This window comes from Carassius gibelio, chromosome A17, assembly GCF_023724105.1.
Source record: "Carassius gibelio isolate Cgi1373 ecotype wild population from Czech Republic chromosome A17, carGib1.2-hapl.c, whole genome shotgun sequence".
NCBI lineage: Eukaryota > Metazoa > Chordata > Actinopteri > Cypriniformes > Cyprinidae > Carassius > Carassius gibelio.
Genome location: NC_068387.1, coordinates 19,261,161 through 19,280,379, shown reverse-complemented (window position 1 = coordinate 19,280,379; position 19,219 = coordinate 19,261,161). Strand labels below are relative to the sequence as shown.

The following is a 19,219-nucleotide window of genomic DNA, read 5'->3' as shown; positions in this document are numbered from 1 at the left end:
GTGTAAGCAGCGAAATGGATACACAAGACCGTAAAAAGGCCCGCAGAGACTGAAAAGGTATACTCTCAAATACAGTTCATACCTACTTCATCTATTACATAAGGTACTGTGCAAATGTGATTAAAACATTGGTCATGGTTGCCGAGTCCATCCAAACCCATGCGGCCTCCAAACACTCTTAAACGGGAGGCAAAAGCTCTCCTTGGGTTAGGAAAATACTGAGGTCATCACAGCGAAGCCCAGACTTACACTGTGGCCTGTGACCGGCTTTTCACACAGTATTAGTAGCCGCAGCCGTTCAGCTCATAAAACAATCAAATACATCATTTCTTTTTTCAGGATCTGGAAACGCATATAGATCCAACATAAAGGACACACATAAGCCACAAATTAATGACCATACCATAACTTTATTGTAGATATACTCAGCTACAATTACTCAAAAAAGAGGGGGAAACAGAATTTCTAAAGGTTTTTGTGATCCATAAGGTGCAGAATGGAAACCACTGCAGCACTGATACAGTATGATGAGAAATAGTCACTTAAATACACGTCCCTTAAAAATACAGAAATTGCGCTGCAGTTTGTGGCCCATAATTCCCCATTTAAAATCCCCATCCTGTTAGTGCTCTACGGTGCTCAACATTCCCATAAACCCCTTCAAGAGGAGCTTGTCACTCATTTCAGTCCCACTATGTTGTCATTGAACACCTTGCTGCTGCTAAGAGTGCATTTGACTTTAAATCAGGCATTTTTCCTTAGAAAAAAAAAAGTATGACACTTAGCTATGAAATAAAGCCCTTTTAAATAAATTGTAGGGCTGATTTAATCAGATCTATATAATGCATTTAGTCTAAAAAAGGAAATACAAGGTGGGTGACAGGGAAAGTTTTCACTGACATGCACTAATACATCTGGATTTCTATAATCAATAACTGATATGGATGGGAAGAGGGTGCTGGATGAGGGACACTGCCATCCCAACATATTAAAAATCATGCCAGTCGAAGGACTTGATGGGTTACATTACTATTCCATATTCAAAGTATTACATTAAGGCAGGACATGAATGTACACATAGGACACATATTTAGCCCCAGATTGTAGAGATTCGAAACTACTTTTCTACAGTGTATTTTCTCTGATGATATCCTGCAGGCACATTGTATCTCTCCGATCACTTTTAAATACATTGGTAAAATACCAGCGATGCAAACAGCAGCAAGGCCAAAACCACAAGTTATTCCTTTAAACGTTACGGCATCATATATACAGGTTTTGTATTTTTTTTTTTTATCGTTCTGACATGAGGTAAAGTATGGCGCCCGAGTGCAATGCTTATTTGTGCTACATGTTTAAAAAGAAAACAGAAAACAACACACAAAAATTATTCTCCACCATGAAGGAAAATACAATCTGCAGCATATGATACGATGGAGGACCACTTTAAGAAAACACTCCCACAGATGGTGAAAGACTCCAATTCTGTCCTTTTTTTTTATAAAATGATATCTGTTCTGTGGGACTAGCTCTGGCATGATGATCGATTATTGGTAGTGAGAAAAAAAATAAAAAATCTCCATATCCATGCGGTGGCACCATATGTGTGATTTCACATTCTCTGAAAGTCAAAAACCAACGGTGAGAAAGAAGAAAGCTTAAACAGAACGTGAAGGAATAAAGTGTGCGCCTTTCAGAGGCTCAAAAAAACAAAAACAAAAAAAACATTACAAGCTAGAAAAAAAAAAAAAGAAACACACAAACAAACAAAAGGATGCAATAGTCTGAGGGTTACGTGTTACAGAAACAGTGTCATAATGCAGGGCCGGCACACATTGACCCTGATACACAAACTCACGCCATTGGTTGAGGGAATACGGAAACCCATTAATTTCCAATGACTTTCAATACTCAGCTCTGGGGGTGTGACTGAGATCATGTAAAGAGGGTCACTCAACTCTTGCTAAAATGGAACCAGATTGCACTCACTCTCAAGATCAGGCGTACATCAGTTGGAGCCCAAATCGTTCCTGAAATCTTGGCTATATCAGGCTAGAACTTAGTTTTAACAGCCTATGAGATACAGAAGCAGGAAAATGCTAAACTTTCATGCCACAACAAACTAAAACTGAAAGGCAATATCCAGTATGAAGCATGGCACCAAAAGTCCTTAAACATATGCAAACCATAATGCAAAGAACTGCTACAGTAGCAAAGAATGAGAGAGTTTAGATGTTTCATCATTGTTACAGGATTGAAAGGCACCACTTTAGAGCAAACTCCATTAAACAAAAATGCAAATATAATGTCAGTGGGAATGTTTTCTAGTGCAAATAGTCATGAGAATATATATGTATCCCAATGTAAGGTGCTGACTAACATATACAATACTGTGCCTCAATGCCATTAGGATTTGTAAAAAGGCATATCCACAAATATATTAATCTTGTATGATAACGCCAAACTATTCGCAAGGGTCTTCTGAGGTAGCAATGCCTGGGATTATGTAACTTCAGGAATAGTTTGTCCGTAACATAACTGAAGTATAGACAGAACAAGGAGGGGGAAGTTAGGTAGCCTTTAAGATGTCAAAATGTACATCATAAAATTTGCATCCTTATTTCCGGGGTAACGACTGATAATGGTGTCAGTCTCTTTGAAAAAAAAAAACAAAAAAACGTAATTAGAGTTGGTAAGAGACAAAGGAGAGATGCATGGCTTATAAGAACGTATCAGAGTGCAATCTATCGATTTTCTCAAGTGTTAAGTAACCCTTCTGGTCAGATGCACAATTATTTTCATGTGAAGCAAAATCCGAGCTCATGAGAGGCATCAAGGTTATGTGCGGAGAACGTTTCTGTTTAGTTTTTTCTTTTTCTCAGCATTTCCCCTTCAAGCATAAAAACCAAAAGAATAACAAATGGGGAAACAATTTCTACAGCTTGACAAGCTGACAGAACAGAAAATCAACCCAATGGAGTTCAAAAAGTAAAATTAAGAGGTAATACAGTTACAGTGCAAAAAGATGAGAAATTCAAGCTTAAACATAGCACCAAAAAAAAAAAAAAAAAAAATGCATGCAATTAACTGAGGTATTCAAGTGAAGAATGCCTATTAAAATGAAAACATTTAGGCTTGACAAGAGGCTACAACACATTTACACTAAAATAAAGGCTGGTTACCACATCTCCAAACGTGTGAATGTTGAGGGATTGATTTAACAGGTACAACGCTGCATCAGTATCGACTTTGGTAAGCGATGCACATGAAGTCATCTAGCGAAATATCGGTTTGTCCTAAAGACGGTACGTAAAGGTGCTTTGTGTCTTACAGAATTATCCGATCCTATTTTTCTCTTTCCGTTTTTTTAATATAAAATCTGCAGCATATTTTCCCAGGTGATGTGTTTATCGTTCGTGTCATATCAAAACTAAGTCAGTCAAGTCAGTCTATGGAGATATCTAATATTCATAAAGACAACTAAATATCATCAATATCAGTATCAAAATACATTACTGAAACCCAAGTATCAACGAATATGCCATAATAAACATTTAATCTCATTTTTGTTTTTGTTTTTATATAACATAGTTCTATGACGTCTATACAACCCATCCGGTTGGCTACACGAACATACACATCCTCAAGTGCCGTTTACAAGTATGTTGATTACAGTAATCAGGAATGTCAAATTCCTATCCATCTTAAGGATGCGAGGGCATTTCTCTCTCAATTCAATACAGATCTAAACGATTTATTCTCGTTGAAATAAAGCGGACCCTAGAGAAGTGCAATTTCGACTGAGAATATATCATCTTAAAATAGAGAAAAACATTTCACATCAACACCATCTTTCTTTCCATGTGCCTTTCATGCCAAACGGCAGCTAAACAGGCACTAGTGCACAGACTGAGGAATTTCGTGTTTGGATGTCACTGTTTTTTTTTTCTTATTTAGTTGATGCCTTGGAGTTTAAACTATGTACACTGTAATACTACCAATAAGCTTTTTTTGTTTAACCACTACCACAAAGCAGAGCATATAACTTTTTTAATGTTAATAAAAATGGGGGGGGGGCTGACCTTTTTCTTAACACTTGCAATACAAAAAAAGCACTCGTGATCAAACAAAGCTGGGGGAAAAAAAAAGATTGTGTTTGCGCACGTAAAGAATAAAATGAAATATGAACCCTACGTGAATTACGCCGAAATCTTTTGACTCAATTCATTTGAGTTTGACAACCCCAGTGAGAACACAGTCGGCCACGATTCTTCCCTCGGTCGTAAACTGGTGCCGAGAGGGTTCTGCTGTGTTTTTGACTGGTGCGTTGGGGTGTCTGCTGTCTGAAGCTCAGTTGTTTTGGACCTGAGGTTGATTGGCTTTGAGACTGCGGAGGGCTCGGCGGGCGGCCGCTGACTTGGCTATCCGGTAGCTGCGTCCCACGCCTTTGAACTTGCCTTTGCCCACCACTTCCACCGTCACCCGTACTTTTCCATCGTAGGTTCTCTCCGCAGGGCTATCAGAGTCAGAAAAAACAAACAAACAAAACAAAACAAAAAAACACAGAAATATGACTACGATTATATACAAATGACAATGACACAATAACAATAAACATTCACTTAAAATAGATAACTACAAAACCGGTTTAAATAAATATAACCCTCTCAGGCTCAAATTAAGTTTTAGTAACAAGTTTTTAGTACTCCAGATACATAAAATATGTATCTAGAGTAATAAGGTAGTTAGATTTTAACTGTTGCAAATCAGCAACGCCTGCCTTGAGAGGGATATAAATTAAAATTCAATTAAATTCAACCATCAAGAATACCATATAGTATCTGGTTTAGTAGTAGCAATTTTGTTTTTAATTATATATATATATATATATATATATATATATATATATATATATATATATCTCTCAATAATAATAATAATAATATTATCCTTATTAACTATATTATGCATAATTTCATATACAATTTATAACTAACAAAATTATAATTTGTATATATATTATTATAAATCATGAGATGAACCACACAATTTTGATACATAGACTCAATCATAATATTAATTACCAATATTATTAAGAATTATCACAAGGCTAACTTTTAGTTTTGATCCTGAGATACCAAAGCAAAAATGTTGGCATCAAACCAGCCATATTCACATTACAGCTTCTAATCTCTTATAAAAAGGTTGTAGGACCTCGAAAACTGACGTCAAGTTCAGGTTTCTTTCCAAATGACCTCATATTTTCTCTGAACCACATAGTGATATAGTGTATCAAGTTTCGCTCATTCAAATAATTACTAATATGGGTGTATTTTGCTGTGTATTTTGCTAGGTGATTATGTTAAAAGGTTGCTTGCGCATAAGGAAAAGACATTCCCACCTGAACTTAGCTGTCTCCGGTTCCATCTCCAAGAGCTCTCGCACTGGGGATCGAGGGACATTAGCGGAGAATTTTTCTAGAAAACGAGGCAAAAACAAAAGCAGCGCATTTCAATCTGGCATTTCATCATGCATAAAAATGGCACGATGTTTGATAACAACTGAACTTGTGGTCTTCGCCACATGAGCCGGCAGACAATCAGACGGAACAGAAATGCAGAACTGATTTACTCGTCTGTACGTCTTTGGCCCTTACCTATTAGTGGCCTCATCATTGGATAATACACTTGCCAAACTGTCTCAAGTGACATCCCGCTATCCATGTAAATTGCACCAGCTAGCGATTCAAAGATGTCTCCCATTGCTTTGGGGACCTCAATGTCTTCCTCCTTCTCCTCGTCTTCCTCTGATCGGCGAAGCTATGAAAGATTCACAGAAAATAAGTGTTTCCTTTCAGGACAGAAAACTATTCTTATCCATGTCAAATTCACATCCCCAAACTAATCACACTAGGGCTGCACGTTTTCAAGTTTTTCATTAACCGTTAACCGAGGCCCTTAGCGGTTAATAATCGGTTAACCATAATGTGCGCCAGGGTTTCCGTTGTCCGGTAATTTCCAGACATTGGCCAAAAAAAGAAAAAAAAAGAAATGTCCGACAAAATTTAATCTCTCCGGTCAAATTGTCCTATTAAAACTACTTAATAATCCCGCCCACTAACACAATCTGTATTTGAGAATAAGCCTAAAATGTATAAAGCAAATATACACCGACCTTTGGCTATGTTATAAAGGAACAGGCTCTAGTAATGGTTATGTAACTTTCCGTGTTTAGGCGAAGGTAACAAGCAGGCTCCGCGGCCGCCTCGCTAAGGCTATGACTATGATCATGTTTGACAGGTACAATATTTGAAAATCGATAATTATTTTTTTTAATTACATTTATATCTGAATTAAGGTCAACCTATAGACTTTCAAATATCAAAATGTCATGAATTAATATGTATTTGTGTACAAAATGACATATAAACATATTTTCCTATTATATTTTGCCTGGAAACGCTTCCAACAAGGCGTCAGTTCTATTTCTAGCATGCACGCGTCGAGCCGCGCCTGAGCCGCGCGTCTCACGCAGGCAGTCGGCAAGCTCTAACCTCTTAACATGGGAGCCGAATTAAAAACAGACACGCCACACAGCTGAGATGCTTTCGCTCCTGACCGGCCTAATGATGCCCGGGTGTTGGCTGTTGAGATTACAACAACGAGGTTGTACTTGAAGTATATCTAAGCACTGTATTGCAATACTTGCATTTTGCCCCGTCACTCTCAATTTTAAAGTGCTCCAACGCTGTACTTTTTTTTTGCCCGCTTCATATTAGAAAAATGACTTCTTCTTGTGGACATTACAAATGTCTGGGAGCGCTCTGGCGGTCTCTGGTGGTGCAAAAATGTATTACAACTAAATTCAATGCACGCCATTGACGTCACTTAACCGAGCAAAATGTTTCACTCGGTTACGCAATTTTTAACGGTTAATCGGTTAACCGGTTAACCATGGACACCCCTAAATCACACACAACAAACAGCAGAAAAAAATAATAACTGTGGTCGTAACTTAAAATGTGAACTGACAGCTATGCTGGTACTGTAATGGTATTTCCTCTCAAAATGAACTGCGATCAATTACTTTTAGTATTTTGTTTAAAGATCGAAATGTCCAATATTAAGGACAACATTACCCAGCTTTGTAATTAAGGGGAACATTGTCTTTCCTCTTTCAGTATCCAGTGTTGTCCCTTAGGCATAAAATGCTTTCCAGTCAAACAAGAGGCGATTCAGTGCCAAGATAACCATTTCAAAATAAATTAAATCCAACTGCATTTTTACAATCCAAAAACGAAAACAAATGCAAACACAGACCGGATTCAAGATGACCGCCAATGATAGGATGTCACGGTACTAAATCTTCATGAAATATTATACATGTATGTCGACAATGCTATAAATTAAATGATCGTTTCCAAAGCCTAATATCTTTAACAGATAATGGTGAGATGATAGCTCACCTCCGAATCCATTCCTTGCATTTCATTCTTCTCTAGCTGAAATTGCACAAAATCATCGATCACGTGGAACAGTTCGGGCGAGACCGCTTTGAAGTACTTGTGGTAATCGTACTTGACAGCCAGGGAAGCAAATATGGTGTTGTTGACAAGTGCAGAGCGCAGGTCGGTCAGCACGCCTGGGGAGTGCTGCCGGGGATCTTCATAAAGGTGCTTTGTTATGAGGTAGTCTAAAATTGCATCACCGAGGAACTCCAACCGCTGATAACAATCTGTCCAAAGTTCAGAGTGATACAAAGAAGGTTTAAAAGAGAGCACTTATATCACAGAACATTAATACATCACAGTCACAGCAAAAGAAATATGAAGTGATTGTAAAAAACACAACTGAAAATACATACCGTATTTTCCGGTCTATAAGTCACACTTTTTTTAATAGTTTGGCTGGTACTGCGACTTATAGTCAGGTGCGACTTATTTATCAAAATTAATTTGACATGAACCAAGAGAAAAGAACTAAGAGAAAACATTACCGTCTCCAGCCATGAGAGGGCGCTCTATGCTGCTCAGTGCTCTTGTAGTCTACCGCTGAAAACAGAGCGCCCTCTGACGGTAATGTTTTCTCTTGGTTCTAAATAAATGCGAACAGTCCAGTGCGACTTATATATGTTTTTTCCTCGTCATGACGCAATTTTGGACTCATGCGACTTATACTTAGGTGCGACCTATAGTCCGAAAAAAAAAAAGGTATTTGTTTTCTGTAGTTGTTTTCTCCAGGTGCATGCAACAAAAATACAGTGCGATGAGTGTATGTTGATTTGTAAATAAATGATTCTTTTGAGCCGCATCTCCATGATAATAAAACTTTTTTTAAAAAGTTCTCACAAGTTTTTGGTTAGAATCAAATATACTTACCCAACTAAATCAGATTTTTGTTGTAAAATTACTTTTTTAAAAATTAAGGCAAATTGAAAAAGACAGTTATACAATTACATACATAATCTCACACTTGGGATATGTGTGGAATACCAGTACTAATAATTTATAGTATATTACAGTATTAATATTTTTTGTAAATTATATGCAATGTATTTTATGTTACTCAAATCAACGTGTTAACTACAGAAATTTATGAGATAATGCATAATATTTTTTGCATATAATTTAATAGAATAATCATTATTATATTAAATAATATAATAAGCTATATTATAAAATCTTTAAAAGACCTATTACATAAAAATGTATTGTAATAATAGTACTAGTAATAATAATAATAATAATAATAATAATAATAATAATAGTTCATTTTAAATAGCTTATTTTATGAAATTAAAAATAAATTAACATTACCGTCAATTATTGTTATCAAATTATAATTGTATTTTATGTTATATATTATATAATTTTTATTAAATAGTTTTAATGAATTTACTATTATTATTATTATTATTATTATTATAATACAAATATAAATTAAAATATACATTTAATTAATTATTATTATTAGAAATGAAATAATATAATATATAATAATATTTGTTGTAAAGAGTGGTAATTTAAATAAAGTAGTATCCACAAATTCCAAAAGCAGTACTGTTTTTGTTCAGTTAGGATTGGGAAGAGGGTGTCTTTTAAAAATGACTAAAGGAAAAATTGATTGAATCAGACCACAATCCTAAAAGGAAGCATGCAGTGTAAATAATGTCCACAGACCTGTGATGGTGTTGTAATGATACGAGGCGTGAGTGAAAGCCTGCAGAAGATATGCCTTGTTTTGAAACGTGTAGTTTATCTTCTTCTCGAAGTTCTCAAAGCCAGAGATGAGGTGGTTGAGGGTCCGCTCAGCATCCGGGTGGTCAAACATGCAGCGCGGAGGGATCTTCAGCCAGCCGTACTGCAGCTTGGCCGACCCCCCTGAACTCTGCTTCTCCGGCGGGAGCACCTTCAGGCCGAGGGAGCACAGGAACAGCTGGGCCGCCCTCTCCCCACAGCTGGTGAGGTAGCACCCCAGCAGCGCCTCCACACAGTCGGCTATGCTCTTATCGGCGATGCACTGCTCGGTGTGAAGATCATAGGAGATGGACTGTTTCCCAATATCCGTGCCACAGTTTTCCTCTGAGGGGTTCCAGAAGCCCACCACAAAGTCATCCTCCTCGCCAGCTTTGCTGGGGTCCAGGTAGCACATGGCGTCCCAGGAACTGTAATCGAACTCGTCAGCACCACTGTCTGGGGAAAAGTGAGAATTGTGGGCTTTTTTGGGGGCTTTCCATTCGGAGCCGGGCTCAGCCGGCTGGAGGGAGATTTTCTTCCCAAAGGCGCCGGAGCCAATAAGCATGTTATCGATGAATCTGATGTGCTCATAGTAGTACTCAAGCTCATCTTCCACGTTGACCTCTTCTTTAGACGGCTCGACCTCTACATCCTCTGCCTCATCGTCGTCGTCCTCCTCCTCATTATCACTGGCTTTTCCGTTGGCCAAATCTTTATTCTGAGAAACAAAAACAGATTTCCCATTGTCTTACAGTTCAAACAAAACAAACAACATCACGAAAGGAACGTCGAGTCTAAGAGCCCTGTAAAGCCAAGGCTCAGTCTCAACAACAGATTTGCAAAGATTACAATTTAAAAGTCTTTTAGTTCAACCACAGTATTATGTTTGCTCAGGAGAGCTCAACAGAGCTGAGACATCCAGTCCAAGTCAATGACTCATCCAATCTGTGATTCAAAAGCTGAAATGCACCCCAACAATTATTTTTTTCATTAATATGCCATAATACTTACCATATGAGAAAACATCTATTGCATATGCATTAAAATGTTAATACCCCTGACACCTTATACTGTAATAATACATGGAAGTGACACTTAAAATTACAGTACGCAAGGTAAATTCAGTACATTCATATCATACATATACACCCTGAACCACACAGAGCCACCCAAAACATACAGACAGTCTCCGCCGAAACCATGGAGAGGGCTGGTAGAAACCAGAAGCAGAGTTCTTTCCATTTTTCTGTGCACATGTCCTAATACATTACACATGCTTAAACACAGATGGAAAATTGTGACTTAAAATGATTTTTCATTTTAAGAAATTGTGGCACCTCTTCCTGACCTGACATGTTTCTTTGAATTGTGCCTTGGGTTAAGGCCTGCAAATTTTCAAGATATATGTATGCACCGTTATAAGATTTTAACAATCTATAATATTGCATTCTCAAATCACAGAATAAAAGTTGCTTTTGTTTTGATAATTTGAAAAAAACATTAGGTGGCTGGAAAGATTATCTAATGTTTTTAAAAGAAGTCACTAAAATGGCAATTATTTGATCTAAAATGCACTAAAAACTGTTATATTGTGAAACATTATTTCTATTTAAAACAGCTGTTTAATAGATCTAATTTTAGCAGCCACTACTCCAGTCTTCAGTGTCACATGATCCTTCAGAAATCATTCTACATTTACATTTATGCATTTAGCAGACGCTTAAAAGCGACTTAACAGTTCATTCAGGCTAACATTTTCTCTGCCTAACGTGTTCTCTGGCAATAGAACCCATAAACATTTGCGTTTTCCTAACTCCACAGAAATTCTAGTGGGTTGGGATTATATGTAAATTTGTTAAGTTTCTACCTTTTTACTTTTTCATCCATTACTTGTATTCAGAGCACTGGAGACAAAAAGTGACAACAACTGTGGAAGATTCGTTGGCATTATCTTAAAACCAAAGGTGCAATCAAACAAAGGTGTTCCATGCTAAACTGACTATTTCTTTTCCATGTAAATTAACCAACTGGATCAATTCTGTCCTCCATTCTGAAACCCAGTTTCACCCACAAAGGATGAACCTGCCCCCTCGTGGCAATGACAGGAAACAGCTGCAGCACAACGCTGCCAAGATGTTCCTCAGCTCCAGGCACTAAGCCATGTAAACAGACTCGTAATTGTGCATGAAGATGCATGTTGATATTGGGTTAAGTTTGACTTGAGCTATCTGGTAAACAAACGGAGACAGTCTCTGACTCATACCTCATCTGAGTCCCACTTGTCTGTGCTGCTTTTGTCCTGATTCACAACATAGCCCGGGGGAAGCCAGTTTACTGGGGGATCAAATATGGACACCACCATTCGACTGGGAAGGCCCTTTTTCTTCCCCAGGCGATAAAGGTTACAGTTGCTGACCTGGAGATATCGGAGCAAAAGAAGTTTGTTAAGTATAAATAAATAAAGCAGTATTCAAATAAATATGAGGCATAGCGGCTGCCAAGACCTTTATAAATTGGTAACAGCAATCTGAATGGAATTATAATCTCCTCATTAAAACACAAGTAACTTCAAATCGATGCATGACGAGAACTGAAAACAGTTCAATATGCAAGTCTTACAAATATATCAGTTAGACTTTACATAGTGAATATTCTATTAGTACAAAGCAAAGGGAATTTTTTTTACAAGAATGAACCTAAATGCAACTATCAAGTTAAAACATAGTATAACTAAGGCTGTCAATATCTACAAAACAAACAACAACAACAAAAAAAAAACAATTTAGATCCTGGTGCTAAATTGATTAACATAAAAATAAACTGTATAAATTGAATTGTAACATAAAATAAATGAAAAATTGTAACATAAAAATAAACAATAATAGTAGCATTGCGTTTAATAGTATTATATATATATATATATATATATATATATATTAATATTTAATAATACATAGGAATACAGTTTAGTATTACTCATATTTAAGTATATTAAAGTTAAACTTTTTAATATATAATATAATTCAATATATATTATTTAAACTTAACCATTACAAAGAAACAGCAAGTAACACATCGAGTTAAGCATGAAATTTTGAAGCAGAAAAACTGAAATGATACTTTCCTGTAAAACACACTTCAGCAATCTTTGTTTTAATTATTAGCTTTCGCTTTTTTACTGGTGTATTTAACATTCATTAATAAATATTTAAGAATATGCTGTACCAATAAGAATAATATTTAAACATGTTTAAACTATGTAAAATCAAGAAGCTATTAAAATTGTGAATTTTTGTAAAAATTTATTAAAAGTATAACTTGATTTCCAAATATATAATAATAGTACAACTACAAAATACAAAAATATTATCTGTGGCTCACAATGCATTATTATGTGGTAACTAAGGTGTTTTTTGTTTTGTTTTGCAGTTAGTCTAATTATCTGAATCATACCTTCTTGCTTCTCATGTATGACAGCCTGCCCTCGTGGGCGTCAGGGTAAGTGCAGAACAGGTAGGTGGTGATGCCGTGTTTCAGGAAAGAGTCGCCCAACATCTCCAACCTCTCCAGATTGAAGCCATCACTGGCGTTGGAGAGAGTCAGGGCCTGCAAGATGAGGCCGGGGTTGGGGCCCAAGGTTTTGGGAGAATCCCAGGCTGGACCTGTGCAGGTTGATGTAGATGTCACGTAAGAGACTTCTGATGACACTTCTGAAGGTGCTGTGGTGCTGGTTGCCATCTCTGGTTTGGGGCAACAGTTTGAGGTAGGTTTTTTCACATGTCTGTCACAGAGATCTGAGTTCCTGCCTGGGGTACATTCATCGCTGGGCTGGGGCTGTGGCTCGCCGGCTGGAGAGGGCCTCACAGGAACTGAGGTAGTGGTTTGTGTTGATAGGTCACTCTCCAGAGGGCCCAGCTGAGAGCATTGGCAAATGTCACGTCTGTGTGGAAGGTTGTCGCTGTTGCTCCGAGTGCCGTTGAGGAGGTTACAGGAAAAGACACAGTCACTCTTGTCTTTGTTCGGCATCTGGAGATCAGTCACAGCGAGCATGTGGGTTTCTAGCATTTCATCTGGTGTGTTGCAGTTCTCACAGGGGAGAGCGCCCTCTGGAGGCTGGGAGCTCTCTGTACTGCAGCCCTCCTGGGCAGTGTGGTCTGAATCTGAGCTTGTGTCGTGTTTACAGTGATCGTCGTCTTCCATACATGCACTGGGGCAGGAAATGAAAGACTTGCTGTCGATGGATTTCTTCCACCCGAAATCCAAATTTGGATACCTGGGGTTAATATTCAATAACATTAGGACTCAAATGGGAGCACTTTCTAAAATGCTATCACTGCTGAAGTCAGCTGCTGTCTAAGATAGCACTCTAACGGAGATGATAACCCATAAATGAAACGGAACGCTTTAAAGGCAGTAACTCTCTGTCCCACACATATCACTCGAGTTACAAATGAATCCAATAGAGTTTGTTATTAGCATGTTGCTAAGGTAACTATACAACACTTTTATAAAAATAAAGTACACTGCAAAAGACTATGTTATCATATTGAAATTAGAATTAGTGGTTGATAAAAAAATGTTGATGGCCAATGACAATGCTGGTACCATGGTGGTGGTGGTGGGGGGGGAGGTATATATGGCACAACATTATAAATAAGAAAATTAATCATTAGGAAAGAAAAAAAAATTGATATAAAAAATAAACCTGTAAAATAATTAAATAAAAATAAAATGTATACTGCACTCATACACTGGAATTCTCAACGCTGTCAAAATAAAAGTCCTGCATATTTAAACTGTGCCAAAATAAAAGTCCACTTCAAACATTTATCGGTAATGCAGAAACAATTTAATTGGCCAGTAATTACAATTTTCTGGCCAATATATCGTTCTTGGCAATATATAGTTCAACCACTAATTAGAATCAATGATTTTTAACAATGCTTTATAATACCGTTTAACAATGCTTTATAATAATATTTATAAACTCTTTTTCTGCCACTTTAGTCACCATTTGTTTAAAATGAGCTTGATGGAGTGCATTATTGCAAAGCATATTTTCTTATGATGATTAATTTTGTCAAAACAATGTATAATATGTTCTAGTGTAGAGACAATGCAGTCTATGGAGAGCTCACTCGAGTTTGGAAAAGAGTGAATGTGTGTTATGCAAATGGTTTGTGTTTTTTTTTACTGACCTGAAATCAGGAGGTAGGGTCTGAGCTCCAACACCAGCGTCAATGGCTGTCTGAGACCGCAGCTCTTCGGCCGTCAGAAGGCAGTGAAGTCTGTAGAGAATGCTGGGAAGGCAGACGGCTTTCCTCCATAAAGAGGCTGGGATGGGGTGAATGGCACAAAGCTCCGGAACTAAAATCTAAAGCAGATGGAGCAGTAGACGTGATTCGACTTAATTCAGATATGATGACTTATAATTATCACTGCAAATTCTTTCCATCAGTTAATACCTGTTTGTTTTGTAGGCTTTCCCACTTGGCCTTTCTCTTCTCCGCACTACTGAGAGGAAGGGCTTTCCCCTTTTGATTAAGGTGCCGGGGCGTTAAAAGATTCAATCTACAGCAAAAGACCACCGTGGACATATAATGAATTTCTCAGAAAGGAAAAAAAGAGCACATACCAGAATGTCTTTTTTTTCCCTACCTTGAAGATGTGTGGTCCACATCCAGTAGGGGCTGGTTAACATTAGACAGGTCCAGGTTGTACTTGGTTTTGTAGTACTCAGCGAAAGTCTCGTACTCTGGAGAGGGGAATTTACTGAGTGGGGTGAGGTCTGTGTAAACGTCAGCCACATAGAACCGATGTGGCTGGTCAAAATTACGATACCTGAGAGGAAAGAACGAGACATAGTTCAGCTTCAGTGAAAACTAAAGCCCAGTATACAGTAATATTATGAATATGTATACAGTATACAGTCAATGAAAGCTTAATTGCAAGTACAATTAGACTGAAATATCCCTAAGTTACTTTTGTACCTTGGAATGATGACAGCATCCTGGTAGTCCTCCAATTTGAAAATGAATGGGTTTTGCTTGGTGTACTGAGTATTTGGAATGCCAATGCGTGCTTCAGACTTTTCAATATCCTCCATGAACTTGAAATCCAGGTCCAACGTGTTGGAATCCTCAACTAAACAGAACAGAAGTTACAGGACTAGAGCGGCAACAAGTGGTAGTAAAGCTAATAAAGATTCAAACTAATAAAGATGATATATTATGTAATGCTAATTACAATGAACATAAGAATGTAACCAAGTAACAAAATTACTCTTCATATGATTTAACAGCTGTGTTCACTAATGTTTGTGAAATACTTTGAATTAAATATTTATTAGATATTTAAAGACTTGTTTAAATGACGTAAATGCACATTTTCAGAATCCAGACCGCATACAAGAAAGTTAGTGTTTGCTTCTCTGTTCTCTGTAATAAAAATAAGAGACTTTAATAAATCTATAATACTCTAAAATATAATTTAATTTCTTTCTATGAAAGTTTCCAAACTGTTGACTAATAAAGATGAAGAATGCAAGGTCCTGTGCATGTCAGTGCAGTTAAAATAAAAGTCCCGGCGCTGTCCAAAAAAAAAAAAAATCATTTTTCTTTTTTTATTAGTTGGGTCTGTGTGCTGTGGAATGGATTACCTCGGAAGATGTTTTAAAGGAAACATCTCAATAAAATGCTGGTCATAATTGGGTGTTTTGTCCTAACTTTAATCTAACATTGAGACAAGACAACATCTCTGTCTGACTGACATCAGCACTCACCAATGTTGAGAGGTAGAATGCAGTAGGCAGAATCTGCCTCTATGGGCTTAAACTCTAGTGCTGGCTTTTCAAGACGGAGGATGTGGGAGAAGATGTACTGGTGCAAACGTGTGATCAGCTCCAGCTGCCCCACACTCAGAGTGAAACCCGACTTCTGCAGCTCAATCGAAATAGTCACCTCACCAGAACGTGTATACACAGGGAAGTGAGGGATCTGGTGACATAAAAGCAGAGAAAAAGCATGTTGTTTACTTAAAGTCCAAGGCAAGTCGTACATAAGACAATCAAATATCAAATGAAGGATTAATGCAACTGAATTCAAAGCAATTCACAATGAATAAAGATTGGTCAGTTCTTCTCCAAAGATCTCCAGATTCAGAAAGAAGTTAAATAAAAGATGATCACCCGAGGTATTGGTTTAGCTGTCAGAATGCCGAAACATCGGGTTGTGTCCTCCGGTGGGTACAGCTTCCTCCGCCGGAAGTTGAGCTCATCAGGAAGAGGGGTGGTGAGGACCATCCCTATGACGTAAAGGTAGCAAGGCTGTTCTGGCACAGGGTAACAACCCCGCAGACACTCTGGTATCTACAAGACAGCATATCCCATTGATCAAATGATGACCGTAAAGATGTTAAAATTCACAATATTAGTTTCACTGTATTCCTGGTCAAATACATGTCAATACAGGTCAAATAAGTGCGCAAAAGACACTTACCAACCCCAAACAATGATGGTACCAAAAAACATTTTAAAAAGGTATTTTCGGGTTGATGACACTTACGGCTTTTGGATAACACTGTCTCCGTTTGGTGGAGCCTGGTCTTCCTGGTACGTTCGTCTCCTCCTCATCATGAAGGTCCAGCTCCTCCTCATACTTCACAGTTTCCTTTCCCACTGGCATCAAATGATCATCCAGTTCACCTAGAAACAAATCTCGCATCAGTCAATGCATCTCAGTCCCAACAATGCATCAGAAATATTTTTTCATGCTCACCAATTTTGTGCAGCTTTTCACAACAGAGAAGAGCAACAGCTTTCTCAGCAAGTCTTGCACAATTCATTGTTGGCCCCTAAAGGGATGAAGAAACATTTAGAAGACTTTTTACTCTCAATCAGGGATTTTTAGAAAATTTGCACACATTTTTGTATTAAAAATCCTCATGTCCTTCAAAATCTGTATGACTTTATTCCATGGAACACAAAACAACATCCAAACTATTCTGTTTCATACAATGAAGGTGAATGGTGAACATTGCTGCCGTGGATTTTCAAGGAAAGATTGTCATTGAAAATCTTAAATTTCAGTCTGTGTCTAAGACAAATCATGCATAAATAACTTTTCTGGAGTTTGACAGCTCAGGGTTTCCATCCACTTTCATTGTATGGAAAAAAGCAGCGTGAACATTCTTCAAAAAATCTCCTTTTGTGTTCAATGCAAGAAAGTCAGTCTTAAAGGTTTGGGATAACACAAGGGTGAGGAAACTCTGACAGTCTGGCTAAACTCTACCTTTAACTCCTAGCAAAAATTAATGGACAAGAACTCACGGTGACAGGAACTCTGAGTGGTGAGTTAATGGGTAGGAAGAGTGTGGACTTATAACCTCCAGTCTTAAGCTCCACGGTTTTACACTTTGGAGCAAGATGAGTGAACGGATCACTGGGCAAGCGAGCACAATATCTGTACAACACACATTTAAGCATGACATTAATCTAAAAATATAAAATATAGCAATCTTTGATTTAGAAAAGGAAACTGACCTGTTGATGTGTCCAATTGCGGTGTTAATCGTGACACGGGGGCCGCCGTCCTCTGAGCGCAGGACGTACGGTGGTAGAACGTTGTCATCATCGGTCACTGGCTCCAGTTCAAAATCACTGCATTCTGCTGACTTCGAGCACTTATTTCGAAGGATCTAAAAGACGTACAACTATTAGAATGACACATTTTAATGCACACACAGGAAAACTCATTAAACCTGCTGACCTTCTCTATGGCCTTGTAGGTCTTGAGGTCTTCCTCAAATGGTTTTGTCCGTTCGCTGTCAGCTAGCATGATGTAATTGGAGACTGGAGCCCGGGCGCGACCTTTGGATTGCACGTATGACCGGTACTCTGTCGGCAGGTCGAACCGAACGACCAAATTGCACTTTGGAATATCAACGCCTTCTTCCACAATGCTGGTTGCAATGAGCAAGTTGGTTTCATGGGCTCTGAACTTCCTCAGGACCTGGACAGTAATGTGGATCAGCAAAAAAAATTATGATGAGCACAAGCTTAGGAAGTTCCATGAGAAACTTTCTAGGACTCACTCACCTCCTCTTGTTTTCTGAACTCCACCTCCATTTGTTTGTTGCGAGGCTGGTTCTTGCCAATGCTGTGGCCTGTGATGAAGTTGCTACTGATGTAGGCCAGCTCTGGGTCCTGCTTCCCTGCCTCCTTGATAAGTCTGATACACACAAAAAATACAAGGTGCATTCAAGTACCTTTAGATAATTTAAAGGGATATTTCATATCAGTGGTTCAACCAATCATAATGCTTTTTGTGCATCCTGTTCAACAGTTTTATCTCTTCAATGTCAGTCGAGCCACTGATGTCACATGGACTATTTTATTGATATCCTTACTACCTTTTTGGCACTTGAACATGGTAATCACATTGCTGTCTATGCAGGGTTAGAAAGCTCTTGGATTTCATCAAAGAGATCTTAATCTGTGCTCCAAAAACGAACAAAGGTTTTCATCTTTGGGTAAACCATCCCTTTAAATAAGCAATCTTTCAAAGTAAATCAAAGATTCGGGTGATCAAGGTTTTTTTATTTATTTTTATTCATAAGAAATCAATACTGTTATTCAACAAGGATACATTAAATTTAGCAAAAGTGACAACGACATTTTACACATTTTGAAAGATTTCTATTTCCTATAAATTAGGTTCTTTTAAACTTACTGATCAAAGAATCTTGAAATATTATTGATACTGATAATTAAGGCTGATAATTTTCGATTTTTAAGACATAAGTGTTCATTGAATCGATTGTAAAATCGATTTTCCATGTCGAAAAAAAAAAACACGTTTCCTTTTTCAACGTCAAATAACGGACGAATGCAAAGAGAGCGCTGGAAGTCAGCAATATTCCTTATTTATTGGCATGAAGTTTCATGCAGAACAGGAACAGGAGTGCAACATTCTCGAAAAAAATTAT

The 19,219-nt window shown here is 37.7% G+C and overlaps 1 protein-coding gene across 2 annotated transcripts in view; it reads right to left on the bottom strand.

Moving 5' to 3' along the window:
• Positions 1 to 390: 390 nt before the first annotated feature.
• LOC127933206 (endoribonuclease Dicer) overlaps positions 391 to 19,219 on the bottom strand; it is a 30,841-nt gene continuing 12,012 nt past the window's right edge. For both annotated transcript variants that reach the window (XM_052530005.1, XM_052530006.1), the window contains exons 11-29: positions 18,330 to 18,462; positions 18,001 to 18,243; positions 17,775 to 17,929; positions 17,562 to 17,694; positions 17,011 to 17,086; positions 16,798 to 16,937; positions 16,422 to 16,601; positions 16,017 to 16,230; positions 15,226 to 15,379; positions 14,894 to 15,076; positions 14,701 to 14,806; positions 14,434 to 14,609; positions 12,689 to 13,508; positions 11,499 to 11,651; positions 9,179 to 9,953; positions 7,466 to 7,734; positions 5,657 to 5,819; positions 5,402 to 5,477; positions 391 to 4,516 (exon numbers count right to left, since the gene is read on the bottom strand). In XM_052530005.1, coding sequence (XP_052385965.1) covers positions 4,351 to 4,516; positions 5,402 to 5,477; positions 5,657 to 5,819; positions 7,466 to 7,734; positions 9,179 to 9,953; positions 11,499 to 11,651; positions 12,689 to 13,508; positions 14,434 to 14,609; positions 14,701 to 14,806; positions 14,894 to 15,076; positions 15,226 to 15,379; positions 16,017 to 16,230; positions 16,422 to 16,601; positions 16,798 to 16,937; positions 17,011 to 17,086; positions 17,562 to 17,694; positions 17,775 to 17,929; positions 18,001 to 18,243; positions 18,330 to 18,462 — 4,315 coding nt within the window. In that variant the 3' untranslated portion in view covers positions 391 to 4,350. The remainder of the gene's footprint in view (positions 4,517 to 5,401; positions 5,478 to 5,656; positions 5,820 to 7,465; positions 7,735 to 9,178; positions 9,954 to 11,498; positions 11,652 to 12,688; positions 13,509 to 14,433; positions 14,610 to 14,700; positions 14,807 to 14,893; positions 15,077 to 15,225; positions 15,380 to 16,016; positions 16,231 to 16,421; positions 16,602 to 16,797; positions 16,938 to 17,010; positions 17,087 to 17,561; positions 17,695 to 17,774; positions 17,930 to 18,000; positions 18,244 to 18,329; positions 18,463 to 19,219) is intronic.